The sequence below is a fragment of the Rattus rattus genome, chromosome 2 (genome assembly GCF_011064425.1).
Source record: "Rattus rattus isolate New Zealand chromosome 2, Rrattus_CSIRO_v1, whole genome shotgun sequence".
Lineage (NCBI taxonomy): Eukaryota > Metazoa > Chordata > Mammalia > Rodentia > Muridae > Rattus > Rattus rattus.
Window position 1 is genome coordinate 105,599,826 of NC_046155.1, and position 14,070 is coordinate 105,613,895.

Here is a 14,070-nt window from a genome sequence, read left to right on the forward strand (position 1 = left end):
AAGCTTGCAAGCTTCCTTTTCTGAGTCTAGTAGCTTGGTCATAAAAGTGAGTGAAATTAATCTGATAGCAACTGTTTTCAATGAACCTATTAGCTGAATGAGCTCTGATATTGGAGAGGGGGATACACGTTCATGTGTGTACACAGGTGTGCATGTGTGTAGTTCTCATGCTTGTGTAGCAAACATACTCAATGATTTTTGAAAGATTAGGAAGCCGCCTGATAAAACATCTGAGATGAGAACCGTGTTTTATTTTCTGGGAAAGTGGCTTAGTTTCTTTATACTTGGGAACATGGCTTCCCTCTGCCCGGTGAAGCTCTACTCTGTGTTCCCAGTTGGTTGGCTCCAGTTGACAGAAATTATTTGCTTTCGGTACTGACAAAAGCCTGGACCTAGCCAACCTACTTATAGTGAGATCATGCACCTTAGTGTGTCAGAGCCAGTGTCCGCCAGATTCAAGCCAGATTCAAACCAACCAAAGCCATTTTTTTTTCCTTGTGGGACGGGAAGTGTCTCCATCAAGTTCCTCTGAGTGCAATCATCGTCATACGTCCCATCTGCCGCTGCAGCCCTGGGATGCAGCTGGCGCCAAGTGTATTCAGGTGAGGTGAGAGCTCTTCAGCCACCTCCCAGAAGCCTTTGAAGGGGAAGCCCTAGTCAAATGAGAAGGTCAACAACCACAACATCTCCACACTTCTCCAGATAGAGACAGAGCTCTCTTGAATCAGCCCCACGTGACTCCTCACCAATGATCAGAGTAGACTGAACTTGAGACTCAGAGCCGTGCTGCAGCGCATGTGCAGAATGATGTTGCCACACAGGGGTAGCGCTGTAGAGGGGGAAACCGGGAGGATTCTAGATATTTTTGAAGGGAGAAATGACATGACTTGCAGGTGTGGGAGGGTGAGAGGAGAGGAGGAATACAGATAGTGACAATTAGATTTTTAACTTCAGCCCCTAGGAGGTTTGCCACACTAAGATGGGAAGGGCTGGGTGGGAAGGCTGGGGTAGGTGAGGGAAATGAGGACGATAAAGATGGAGATGCCTGTTAGACAACTTGTTAGGGATCTAAAGACGACATTGGACATACGGATCTATAATGCAAGGCGGGAAATAGGCTGGATATCTAAATACTGGAACTAGGAAATGTCATATTAAACCAGGGAACTAGATGAGAAAGTTCTGGGGCCTTCTATTATTGACCACAAAGAGCATTGCACATGTGTAATGTTAATTACCCCGTCCATTCCTAGGGTCAAGGAAAGTTCTTCCTTAAGAAGAACTCAACCCGTCAGTATCCTTTGAGAACATGTCATATGGGGGAAAGCGTGGGCTGATGCCAGCCTCCTCCACTACTCCTCGCGGGCTGCAGGTTCACTTGTGTCCCAGCACCAGCTCAGAAAGTGTCATCCTCCAGGCACACTTCCAATGCAATTAATCATGTTAATACCTATAAATAAAGTGCAGCCAACAGTTACTTTAACAACGCATGCTAATTATCATCAGGATTGTCACTAAAACGGGGCTGCCCCCGCCCCCAACCTGTCTCTGTCTCTCTGTCTGTGTCTCTCTCTCTCTGTCTCTCTCTGTGTGTCTCTCTCTCTGTCTCTCTGTCTCTGTCTGTCTCTCTCGCTCCCCCCCCCCTCTGATTTATGCCCATTTTGCCATGTCTTGGGGTTGTATCAGGAATACAGTTGGAGTATCTGAGAAGAGAGGATGAGCAGATCATTAACAGAGGTCATGCTACAAAAGGACCTGGTTTTGTCCCTCAATATAATTGTTATGACTGAAGATAAAGTACTTCCAGAAGGAATCTTGTAACTAGGATTGCACTTGCTACTGTTTCTTACGAGGTTTGTTTGTTTGTTTGTTTGTTTGTTTGTTTTGAAAGGGGTGTTTTAAAAAACGGAGTTTCTCAGTGAGCCAGTCACTGAAGAATAGTATACTGAGAGGAAAAATAGACAGACGTTCCATAGCATTGTAGCTCATTGGCCTGGAGCTCAGCTCTCTGGACAGCAAGCCTCGGGTGCTTGCTGCACTTGACCACACAAAGCAGGAGCCGTGTATTCTCCAGGGCACTCAGTACCAGTGATAATTTCTGCATTCTTACTCCTTTATGTTTGATTCTCCTCAGCATTCCAGAAAATTTACCAAGAATCTCACCAGTCCTGTACACATCATTTTATAAACCCTCGCACAAGTCACATTTCAGACTGAGTGACTGAAGCTCACCTGTTTAATGTTTTTGCAGACCTCACCAACAGATCTGAGTCCCCCAAAGGTGGCAGTCAGAAGTTGCTCCAGATTGTGTCGGATAACTTCTGAGGAGCACATTCACCTCTGGTTGGGAAGCATTGATTCAAGAGAGTGTCCACACATGGAGAGAGCCACGGGTTCTTGATCCCAAACCTGCATCAGCTGATGGGGAAAAGAAACATTTCCATCAAATGCAGCATCCCCTAGCCCCTCGAGGGAAGATGGCTCTGAGTTACTGTTACAGATTCAGCCTCAAGACTGTGGGAGAACGATGCTGAATTTATAGCCAAAGAAGTTGCTCACAGATTGAGGAAATGAGGGGATGGAGAGATGACCCAGTGGTTCAAAGCCACTGGTTGCTCATGCAGAAGACGCAGATTCAGTACTCCACAACCCTCTCTAATTCCAGTTCCAGGGGACTCATTGCTCTCTTCTGATTTCCATGGACACGAGACATATGGTGCACATATATACATATAGGCAAACACGCATGAATAAAATGAGATAAATATAAAAGAGTAAGTGAATTAATGATGAATGACTGAATGGATGCCCTAATGATTATTCACAGTGTTACTTTGAGGAAGAATGGCATTAGATGGTGTATAGGAAAAAGGGGAATTTTTTTTTACTGCTTTACTTAAATCTTTTAATTTTTGAATCTTATTATCATTTTATATTTTAATGCTCACATGTGTGCAAGTACATCAATTTGCATGAATGCGGGTGGGGAAGCATCAGCTCCCCTGGAGCTGTGAGCCTCCTGAAGATGTGGGTGCTGGGAATTGAACTCTGGCCCTCTATAGAGTAGCACGTACTCGTAACCACTGAGCCATCATTTCTACATCATTTTTATGCAGTGATTTTATAGATGAATACTTTGATAAGTAAGGTTTCCTTTTAAATCACTTGCAGATCAAGAATGTTTGCTCTGATGAATTATTTGTTTAACTTACATGTTTCTAAAGATACAGTTGTGGATTTTAGTCTGGGAGTTTTGTTGTTTCCTTTCAACTCGTGAGTGCATAGTCTTACAAAAGAAATATTTATGAATGGGATTCATGGTGGGAAAAAACGCAACTCCACATACTTAGTCCAGAAGGAATCTGACACTTCTTGTTTATCTATGTGCCTGGAAAGCCAGGAGCAGAATGAGCGCATTTCCCATTGCAAGTCTTTCAGAGTAGGTGCACAGTGTGAGCCCTCAGGAAATTAAGCTGAAAGAATTGATTATAGAACCTTCATGGGCATGATTTTGGCCATTTTTAGAATTACTTTCTCAAATTGGGATTCTCTGGGCAGGATGAGGTAGGACAAGAGAGCAAGGCACTGTGGAAAGGGAATAGAATTCAAGGACACAGGGAAGGGGAGGTAGACTGGGGTATAGAAAACAAAGGGAAGGTTGGGCTCCTGCAGAACTGAACACAGTGCCACACAGGAACAAGAACCTGCAGTTTGTGAACCCTCACTCCTGTATAATGCTCTCCAACCGCTCACCACAGGGAAAGGTCTGGCCACCCAGGTCTCCTAGGGCCAAGGATCCAGAAACCAGGACAGCCGGGGCTGCAAGGTGATGTGATTTATTTGCATGAGCCAGGCGATGCTTGAAGACACAGACCAATCCATCTGCCTTAGCTACCAAACAGATCCCTTTGCCTCCTCCTCCCGTGGCAGCAGTCAAGGCAGGAGGTTGGCAAGGTGACCTTCCAAAGCTGAATCTGTGCTTCTAAAAATAGAAGCATCCTCCAAGAATCCAGAGGGGAGGGGAGGCTGTGGATGTTAAGGGCTAGAACCCAAGTCCCCAGAGCATTGTCAGTATGAAACTGTATTAATTAGACACAGGCACCCAGATCTATAACCTCAGGTGCCTCACAGAAATTGAAACTAAATGAACTAGCTTTTTTTCCCTCTTCCTAGTTACACTCTCCTGGGCTTTAAGAAAAAAAGAGAAAGAGATTCATATTTTCTGACCTATTTGGCTTGGCTGTACATTGCCCAAGGAGATGTCTTCCCCAGTATCCCAGTAGAGGGAATGGGAGCTCTTTGAGACAAAAATGGGAGGTAGTTAAGTGGGACCTTGAGGAGCAGACAGCCGGGCTCCCCAAAGCCTGGTTTTTGAACTTTTCTCCTTGCATGGGTACTATGCAGGCCTAGGTTTGTGTCCCAGTGTGTCCAATTATGTGAGAACATGAAGTCAGAGGCTGCCACTACCATGATCATGCAGTATTCTTGTCCGGAGTTAACGAGGGCCTAGAAGATTCTTTGATCCCGTGGAACCACCTGCTATTGATCTACAGAGGTTGTTTGCAGTATTCTAAGATACACATGGCAGTGTAGTGTATGGGGGAGACTGGGCTCTGCAGGAGTGCGTGGGGATAGTATGGCTCGTTGGAGGGCTCTGTGTAGAGGTGCAAGCATAGCGTTAGAATGAAGCCCTGCTGGAAAGACCACAGAAAGCTGAGTGGGGTTGTAGGCAGAATCTCTGAGCTCTGCTAGGTCGATCAGCCCCGTGAGGCTCCTCTTGTGTGACTCGTGCTGAGAACTATGATTCTCACAAACATGTGAGTAGAGCCACATAGAAGGACACTCTGGGAATGATTCAGAGCCCGTATGAGGTTGTATGGGGTTGTGCATGTGGTGGCTTTCTCTGGCAGCCTCCTCTGCTCCGCTATCAACAAATGAGTTGTGCTTCCATAGATGTAGAGCCACCCCAGTACAGGGGTGGATTTTCTGTGTCATGAGCTGAACAGAAGGAACAAATGTCCTTTCTAACACTGCCCTGCAGCTGAGCCTCCTGCCCGTGTGCCGAGGACAGTTTCTAACACTTTGCTCTGTGCTCTTTCAACAGGATAATGTGGACCTGGGTGAGCTTATGTTTTCGCTCTGCTATCTTCCAACAGCCGGCAGGCTGACCATCACCATCATCAAAGCAAGGAATTTAAAGGCAATGGACATTACGGGAGCGTCAGGTGGGACATGCTTCATCTGGTTCTAATTCACCAAATTGTGAAGTTCCTGTTAGGGTACCTCGGGTCTGGGACCAATTTGCCTGGATTTAATCACGTTCCTACCACATCTAAGTGCAGCATGACCTTGGGCAAGTCACTCAACCATGCTAGGCTTCCAATTCCCATCTGTAAAGTGAGAGTAGGATTAGTATGTGGCCTACTGAGTTGTCATATGATTAACTGAGTTAATAGGTACAAGACCATAAAGTGTGTAGTGTATTAAGATGCTACATGAAGTCACTGGACTCTTGAACTTTTCCTTCCCCATAACTGGGACTCAATTTGCAGTTTACATATTCTGAGGTGGTCTACCCTGTTATGCCTTTCCTCTGACTTCATTATCTCAGACTTATTGAAGATTAGGGATAATTCTGACTGCTTATAAACATGAACTATAGCTTGTGGGGTGTTTTCTCCCAGTGAACCAAGCATGTATCTTTACATTGTAAACCCCAACACAGAATGTCTCATTGTGCAGTTCATACTGTATACATTCATATCAGTTTTGGCCACGTGGTCATTATCACACAGAACACTGGCTTATTGCCACTGAACTCAAAGAACCTAACGTAACAATGTACCTTGTTGTTGCTGGGGTGTGCACTTATGCATTCATGTTTGTGTGTGTGTGTGTGTGTGTGTGTGTGTGTGTGTGTGTACCTGTGTATGCACATACATGTAAAGACCAGAGTCAGCCTCCAGTGTCATTCCCCATGAATCACTACTGTTCTGCTAAATAGGGAGCCCTGTATCTCTGTGCCTAACTACATGTTGTCCTGACTCCTCACCCCTTCTGGAAGGTACTGCAAGCCAGAAGAGCTGTACTCCCCCCCCACTTAATTAGAAACAGCCTAGAATATAGAACATAGAATATATCAACATCTTAGAGTAAATGTCATCCCTGACTTTGATTTTTGAGACAGGTTCTCTTACTGAGACCTGGGCTCCATGGTTAGGCTATGACTGTACAGGAAATACCAGGGATCCTCTTGTCTCTACTTCCCGTGCACTGGGATTGCAAGTGCATGCCACTCACCATGTGCAGGTGCATACATGGAAGGTAGGAGCTAACTCAAGTCTTACACTTGCATGGCAAGCTTGTTACTGACTGACATTTACTCCAGCATGTATACGATACATACATGATATACTCTGTTCTATACTCCTGGCTGGTTCTAAGCAAGGAAAACAACAACAACAACAACAAAAATAAATAAACAAAACAAAACAAAAAAACCCAAAAAGATACAGGTCCTCTGGCTTAAAGTACCTTCTGGAAGGCATGAGGAGTCAGGATTCTTGTAGTTAAGCAGAGAGATACAGGACTCCTTTTTGAGCTGTTTGGTACTTAGGGGCTAGTGGGTCCAGAAGTGTCCCCTCCAGAAAGCAGCAGCCTCCTCACCTGTCAGTCTGCCTTGGTATGCTGTGAATGTCCCGTCCTCATTCTTCCTGATTAATGATCAGCTTCTCCCTTTGCAAACACATTTCCAGGAGTTCCCAGTACTTAAGGCTGTTCATACACACAGGATGCCCCATTCTCTAGGAATTCAGAACTTATAGAACTAGAAGCATTCCCCTGCTTAAAGGCCCAGTCTTTAAGCAAAGATCTCCATAGGCAGCTCGGAGTCAGGATACTGAGTCTTGTCTCCCACTCCTTGGATGATGTCTGTTTCTCTTCCTTTCACAGACAGGCTGGTCCTGTGTTCTAGTTGGCATATTTTCTAATTTGGTAACAGATGTTTTCACCCTATTTTTAAATTTCATGAATTTTGAGGAGACAGTGTCCTGTGCTTTTTCTTGAATGAATAACTTAATTGTTCTAAGTAGTCACTGCCCACATCACATATCACACGAATTAAAAAGCTTCAAACTCTGGTCTCCAGAGAAGGGGAGTCTTCCTCCGCTGGCCACACATTCTCAGCATCTCCGTTTGCCCTTACAATGCCCTGTTCTCATGCCTGTGCAGATCCGTACGTGAAAGTCTCACTGATGTGTGATGGCCGGAGACTGAAGAAGAGGAAAACATCCACCAAGAGGAACACGCTTAACCCCGTTTACAATGAAGCCATAGTCTTCGATGTCCCTCCTGAGAGCATTGATCAGATCCACTTGTCCATAGCTGTCATGGACTACGACCGGTGAGATGCCAGGAGCTCTTTCTCTGTGCAGTCTCACTGTTCTTGGAGCAGGATGGGCAGATTAGGGAGCAGCCACATGAGGAACCATATTAGGGAGCTCAGCTGGGGTCCCAGGATAAAGTGACTGAAAGGGCAGCATGTGGAGAGCAGTCTGACAGGGACTTGCATCGTCCAAACCTTAGTGCCGAATCCTGTTACTGCAGTACTTCTACTGTCCTCAGCTCTCCCCTCCCCCTTTCTCACCTTTCCTCTCCTCCACCCTCCCACATGCCACCTTTCCCCCTTCCCATCTCTGCACACTTCCTGGTATCTCTCTATGGAGCACTATGGTCCCTCAGGTCTTGTTTTCCATTGAGTAGTCCCAACTCCTTTAATGGAAAGCTTCTACCCAAAACACAGAGTGATTACTTTAGCCACGCCACCAATGTTTCTAAATATATAACTTCGATCTTTTTTTTCCCTTCTTGCACTGTTTAATAAAGATCATTTCCATCCACTTAAGTCTGAAAGCAAACACAGAAATGTTCTCTTGGAAATGCTAGAATCAGTATGGATGACAGGGTACATTAAAATGTATAAGATGCTAGACTTTTTAATTAATACAGCACAGAGGAGATATTTATAGCCTGCATTGTAGCCAATTGTGTATTTAAAGGACAGATTTGAAAAACAGTCATTTTAATATGCAAAGGAAGTACCAACAGGGAATTATACATGTTAAACCAGTCATTAGACTGAAATGCAAAGTCTCTTTTTAATTAGAAACCTCCCACGTGGTCTGAGCACAATTATAAAGGAAAAAAAAATCAGTCTGACTTCTAATATAATCTTACAAATATTATTTGTAGCTAAAAATTTTTCCATCTACCTCTGAAATGTCAGCACGGCAGCCTCAGTGACCTCCACGCTTTCCAGTAGATCCCAACACGAAGCATGCCTTGTCTTCTGACACAGTTGTCCCTGAGTGTGACAACCCATGCTGGGCATAGGCCTGGCTGTGTCCTCTCTGGACACATACAACACCACAGTGCCAGGTCTCAGGAGGAGATGCTGCCCACCAGCTGTGGAAGGCTAAGGCAGCACTTCCTAAGCTAGTGCCAAGGTTCCTGCATCAACAAATCTGATTATGTGATCTCCTTATCAATTCAATTATTAGCAAACTCATGAAGGTGGCCTGGAAAAACCCACGGCAGAATGCACAGGGCCTCTGTGTGCATCTGATTTTAATGAGCACAACTTAACTATCCCAGACAGTCCATTCCCACCTCTTCTTCTCCTCATGCAAATAGAATAGAAGCCATTTGTCTTTTCAGGGTGGAAAATGAGGTTATCATGAAGAGTCCAAGGATGGGCCACATCCTTCCGGTTATTTCAAGGGACACCCACCCTTGGAAAAAGTAAAACGAGTCAACTCGGAGACCTACTCACAGAAGGCTTCCGCCCTAAGTTTAAGGAGCTGGGTGTCTGTCATAGTTAAAACCCAGGTTGGCTCAAAGAACCAAAGCTGAGCCTAGAGTGAGAAGTACAGAAGATGGTGGCAACAGTCTCTGATGAAACAAGGAGGAAGGAGACCCAGGAGCCCTCCCCACCGGCCTTTGCCGTGCCCTCCTCAGTTGCCTCTTGTGGGAATTTGAGTGGGTTATACATCACTCCTTCCTAAGGGTTCCTTTTCATTCCGTATATCTGGAAGCCAGCTTAGCCTCCAGAACCAGAAAAGGTATCATTAGTCCAAATCAAGGAGTTCTTTGAGCAAAGGTTCTCAGGGCCAAATGAACTCATACCAGCATTAGGAAACTTAGAGTCTTGACCCCTAGGTCTTTCTGATGTTTATTTTGGATTGTAGTTTTAAATTAGAGAAGTAGTTTTAAAAAAATAAATAGCCCACTATTTCTGAATTTCCTCCACCCTTTTGAGTCGTTGCTTTCACTCTGTGGGTCTCAGCCTTCTTTATGCTGTGACCCTTTAATACAGTTCCTCACGGTGTGGTGACACCAACCATAAAATTATTTTGGCGCTACCTCATAACTGTAATGTTGCTACTGTTATATATCGTAAATATCTGATATACAGGATAGCTGATCTATGACACCCCCTCCCCAAGGGGTCATGGCCCACAGGTTGAGAACTGCTTGCTTTTTCTTCTGCATACCAAAATTTTAAGAAAAAACTGTTGTGGCCCATTTTCACAGTGTAGGTCACAATGAGGTCATCGGCGTGTGCCAAGTAGGCAACGAGGCTGAGCGGCTGGGCAGAGACCACTGGAGTGAGATGCTGTCATATCCCCGGAAGCCCATCGCACACTGGCACTCTCTGATGGAGGTAAGACCTACTCCACCGTGGCCCACCCTGTGGACGACAAGTTTTGCTGTTGAAATGCAGAGCTGTTAACAGCAGGAATGTGCCAGGCCCTTCTATCCCCAGCACTGTCCCTGGTGACATTTCTCAGGGCTCTTGTGCCTTGCACAGGACGTTCTCTCTACCAGCCTAGGACATTTGGACCAGGGATGTTTCCGTTGTCTTTCTTAAAGGATCAGTATTCTCTGACTCCTTGCTACAGCTTTGGGTTGGCTTTTGAAGGGCGTCTGCATGAAACAGAGGGAACCCTCAGTTTTAGAACAGCTTCTGGCTCTAACCTGTAAGGCTTATGTTGCTTATCACTAACTAGGTTCAGGTTTATTTAATAAAATAACAAAGCACAAAGCAACAACGTGTAGAAAGTAAATTTCTCTCTTCCCTACATACAGCAAGTCCAAAGGAAGACAGTGTGGCACCATGGTCAGCAGAAGCCTAGAATTCTCCCATCTTTCAGCCTAGCTGTCCCAGAAGTTACCTCATTATGCAGTGTGGCTGCTAAGCTCAAACCCATCCTATCTTTCATGCCACAAAAATGTGGAGCAAGGCGAAAGGTCCAAAGAACACACAGTCCTTCTTTCAGGGTTCTCTTTGAGATTTTCCAAGATACCGGTTCTTATATGTGATGCAGTCGCTGGACTTTGGATGTGACTACTTTCAAAGGAAGGCAATAAATACATTCTTTTTATTATGTACCTAACTAGAAGTAGGGTTTTACTTGCAAAGGAAGGGAGCATGGATATTGCCTGTCATCTGCACCTATCTCTTATCCACTCACTCCTCTGTCACCTCTCGCGTAGTCTTCATTTTGTCTCTGTTTATTGGCTCATTTACGGGGACATTTCTCTCAACACTGATTTTCATTGAGAAACATCTCTGGGGATCACGAAGACACTGAAACATACCTGCAAACGAGAGGCCACTGTTTTTGTATCCCTTACAGATACTGTAAGAAAGGTTTTTTACATAAATTTATTTGCCTGTTGGTGGTGCACATGCAAGAGTACACATGTGGAGGAGACTGGAGGACGACTTTTGGGAGTCGGTTTTTCTCCTTCCAGAGCCTGAACTCCAGTTGTCAAACTTGGAAACAGTACCTTGACCCACTGACCCTCTCACTGGCCAAAGAGTGTATGAAATGGAGTGTGAGTCATTAAAGTGCATAGAGATAAGCGTTGTAACTCAGAGGATGAGCTACCAGGACACATGGGGCAGGGGCTCATAGAGGTTGCAGGAGACTGGAGCTGCTGGGAATGAGAACCCCAGAAAGCAAGTGAGGGTCATTGACCAAAAGTATGTGGGCTCCAGGCAGAGAACTTTCCTCTGTTCTCCCAGGGTAGGCAGCTTCTCCAGGTAGCAGCATGAAGATCAGAAAAGAGATCACTGCCCAGTGTGGGTTGTTGCTCTGCCCTAGGCAGCGAGCTGAGTGTGCTGGAGTAAACATGCAGGCAACTGGAGAGGAAGAGAGGCTCTGACCCAAGCCTGAGGGCAAGGGGATGCCTCCTTTGAAGGAACGGTACAGAAAGTCACTAGTTACATTCAGTGATAGACTAGAGTCCTAGATTTGCAGGCCCCTGAGCATATCTCTGCCTCTGGGCCATAGAAGGCAAACCTCTCTTTTCTGAAATCAAAATTAATCCCTAAGGGAGACCTCGAGACCCGAGAGCCACTTGAGAAAGAACCAGGGAAACTATGCCTCATTTCCTCAGCTCCTGGCAAATTCTCAAAGGACCCCATATGCGGGCTTAGTCAACTGCCCAGGGATGCCACTGGTGAGTGGCAGTCAGAGCCATTTTACTCCACCTCCTGTATCCTTCAAAGTCACTTCTGCTCTAAATTCTCCTTTGTGGTCAGAAGTATCAAAACTCTGTAACAGGTAACGGGAAAGGAGGAAGGTCCACCGGGACTGGGAAATGAGCCCTGATCCTAGCAGGACTTTCTCGGTGGCCTTGGCAGACTGTGGCATGCCAGCTGTGGGAGCATCACAAAGCAGGGGTTGGAAGCTCTGCAGAGGCTCCTTCCACTTTAGGGAAGAATGTCATGTGACTCTGGTCCCTGGAAGGTACCCCTTAAATCCTTAACTCCCAGCTCTTTGTAAGTCTGTGTTCAACAGTTACATAAGTGAGAAAGAAGCATCTTGAGAGTTAAAGCAATGAGACTTGGGAGTCATTTGTACAGTGGCTAGAACTACTTCAGCTAATACAATGGCCGTGTCTCAGTGGTTGCACGGGAACTAAGGAAACAAAATGCCTATGTCCCCGATATGAAAGTTAAGCGAGGCTGCTCCTTCTCTGTGGCCTCTTGCCTGGGTTTTTGAAGTCATGTCCTGAACTATAGCTCCATCTCCAGAGGGGAAATGCTGCCTTTCCTTTTAAAAATAAACATGCAGCTGGCAAAATGAGGGCAATGGTACCAGATGAGATTAAAGAAGGTGGGGGGTGGGCCGGGCTTTGTCTGCCACTCTGTGGATGGAGGCAGTCGAAGGCGGTGCTGGGAAGCTGTGTGTGCTGGAGTTGGATGGCCTTGATTCACGCTGCTGTGCAGCCATGTGCTGGTGATTGTTCTTCACCTTTGCTTTGTCCCGTCCGTTTAGATGTCATAACTGCCTTCTGGCAGGGGCAGTTGTAAAGATTAAAGCTTTTATGGGGGTGGATGGGTTGAGATGGGGTTTCATGTAGCCAGGCTAGCCTTAAGCTTGTTAGATAGTGGAGAATGAACTTGAACTTCTAAGTCCCTTGGCATCTCATTCGTACTAAGACTGTAGATATACACCACCACACCCATTTTACACTATGTGGGGGAGGGGGGTGGAAGCTAGGTATTTTTACTGCTGAGCAAGCACCCTATGGCTGAGCTTGGATGATCCCCAACATAGATCATCAAGTCTATGATAGATCATCTATGAGAAATAAAACTCCATGGCTGGCACCTAACTAGTACTCAGTAAAGTTTTCATTATTGTATGTCCTAAATCTGATGGGTCTCTGTGTGTCCTCATAGAACCCTGTCACATAAGGAAGTAATACCCATGTTGGTTTTCATGGCAACAGCTAGGAAAACCAGTAAGCATCATCCCAGGTTAGAAGAGTGGCTTACTCAGCACTTAGGCATACAGATATTTTTGCTTTGTTTCTGGAGACACGGTTTGTCTGTATAGTCCTGGCTATCCTACAGATTTCTTTCTTTTTTTTTTTCTTTTTTCTTTTTTTTTTTTTTTCCAGAGCTGGGGACCGAACCCAGGGCCTTGCGCTTGCTAGGCAAGCGCTCTACCACTGAACTTAATCCCCAACCCCTACAGATTTCTTTATAGACCAGGATGGCCTCAGACTTACAAATCTGCCTGCCTCTGCTTCCCAATTGCTGGAATTAAAGGCATAGGCCACCACAACCCAACTCAGATATATAGACTTAAGGTCTACCCCCTTCCCCCTTTAATTTAGTTGTAAAGTTAACCTGCTATTATGCTCTCTTAAATTAAAAAACAAAAAAACAAGCTGCTGAATCCTGGACTTTTTGGTGGTTGTGGTGGTGGTGGTGGTGGTGGTGGTGGTGGTGTGTGTGTGTACGTGCATGCGTGCATGCATGTAAGCGTGTATGTATGAGCACAGGGCAGAGTGAATAAGAATGAGCATGAGTAGGGATTTAGTGTAAAAGGAGGTTGGCCTGACAGAAATGTCATTCTGCTAGGAACCAAGGGACTAAGTTATAAATGAACCCTTATTCCCGCAGAGACTTGGCTATGTACTCAGGGTTATAGCAAACATACCCTGACGTTGCTAGGGTAGGCAACAGATGGAATCTTCAGAACCAATGAATTAAAAAATCCGTTTCTCTCTCTCTGGGACTTGGCATGGCTTCACTGCACATGCAAAGGTCAGCAGGTGCCTTTCCCTTTGCTCTGTATAATGTGATTAGCTCAGAAATCCATGTAAGCTCTCCCAGAGCATTTTCCTGGGACTTGGAGGTCAGAATGTCCCTTCTGTAGGAGTGCAGTTGACCAGGGTGCTAAGAGCTTTCTTATCACAGCATCTTCTTCAGTGCACCCAAGATAAGATGGCGTTGATCTGGTCATGTCCTCACACCTTCCTCACCCTCCTGACAATTGAGTTGACCTACATCCTGAGCTTCAGGAGATTAGCAGGCAATAGTTCCAGAATTTGCATAGCTTCCCTGTGAAGTGCTATGTAATGTCAGGATTAAGACTTGGAACTATGGGAAACCAGATATAGATGCCATTTGGTTAAATCATGCTTTACTTATTCTGAGATGATAATGACAGATAATCTACTAAGAATATATGTAAAATTCTTACCTAG

At 45.4% G+C, this 14,070-nt stretch overlaps 1 protein-coding gene across 2 annotated transcripts in view; it reads left to right on the top strand.

The window, feature by feature from the left end:
• Syt9 (synaptotagmin 9) overlaps positions 1-14,070 on the top strand; it is a 166,704-nt gene that overhangs the window by 109,235 nt on the left and 43,399 nt on the right. Inside the window, exons 4-6 of one of the 2 annotated variants that reach the window (XM_032893200.1) lie at positions 5,105-5,225; positions 7,231-7,402; positions 9,592-9,721. In XM_032893200.1, coding sequence (XP_032749091.1) covers positions 5,105-5,225; positions 7,231-7,402; positions 9,592-9,721 — 423 coding nt within the window. Of the gene's footprint in view, positions 1-5,104; positions 5,226-7,230; positions 7,403-9,591; positions 9,722-14,070 lie in introns of those variants that run through there. The other variant, XM_032893201.1, reaches the window with a different exon arrangement.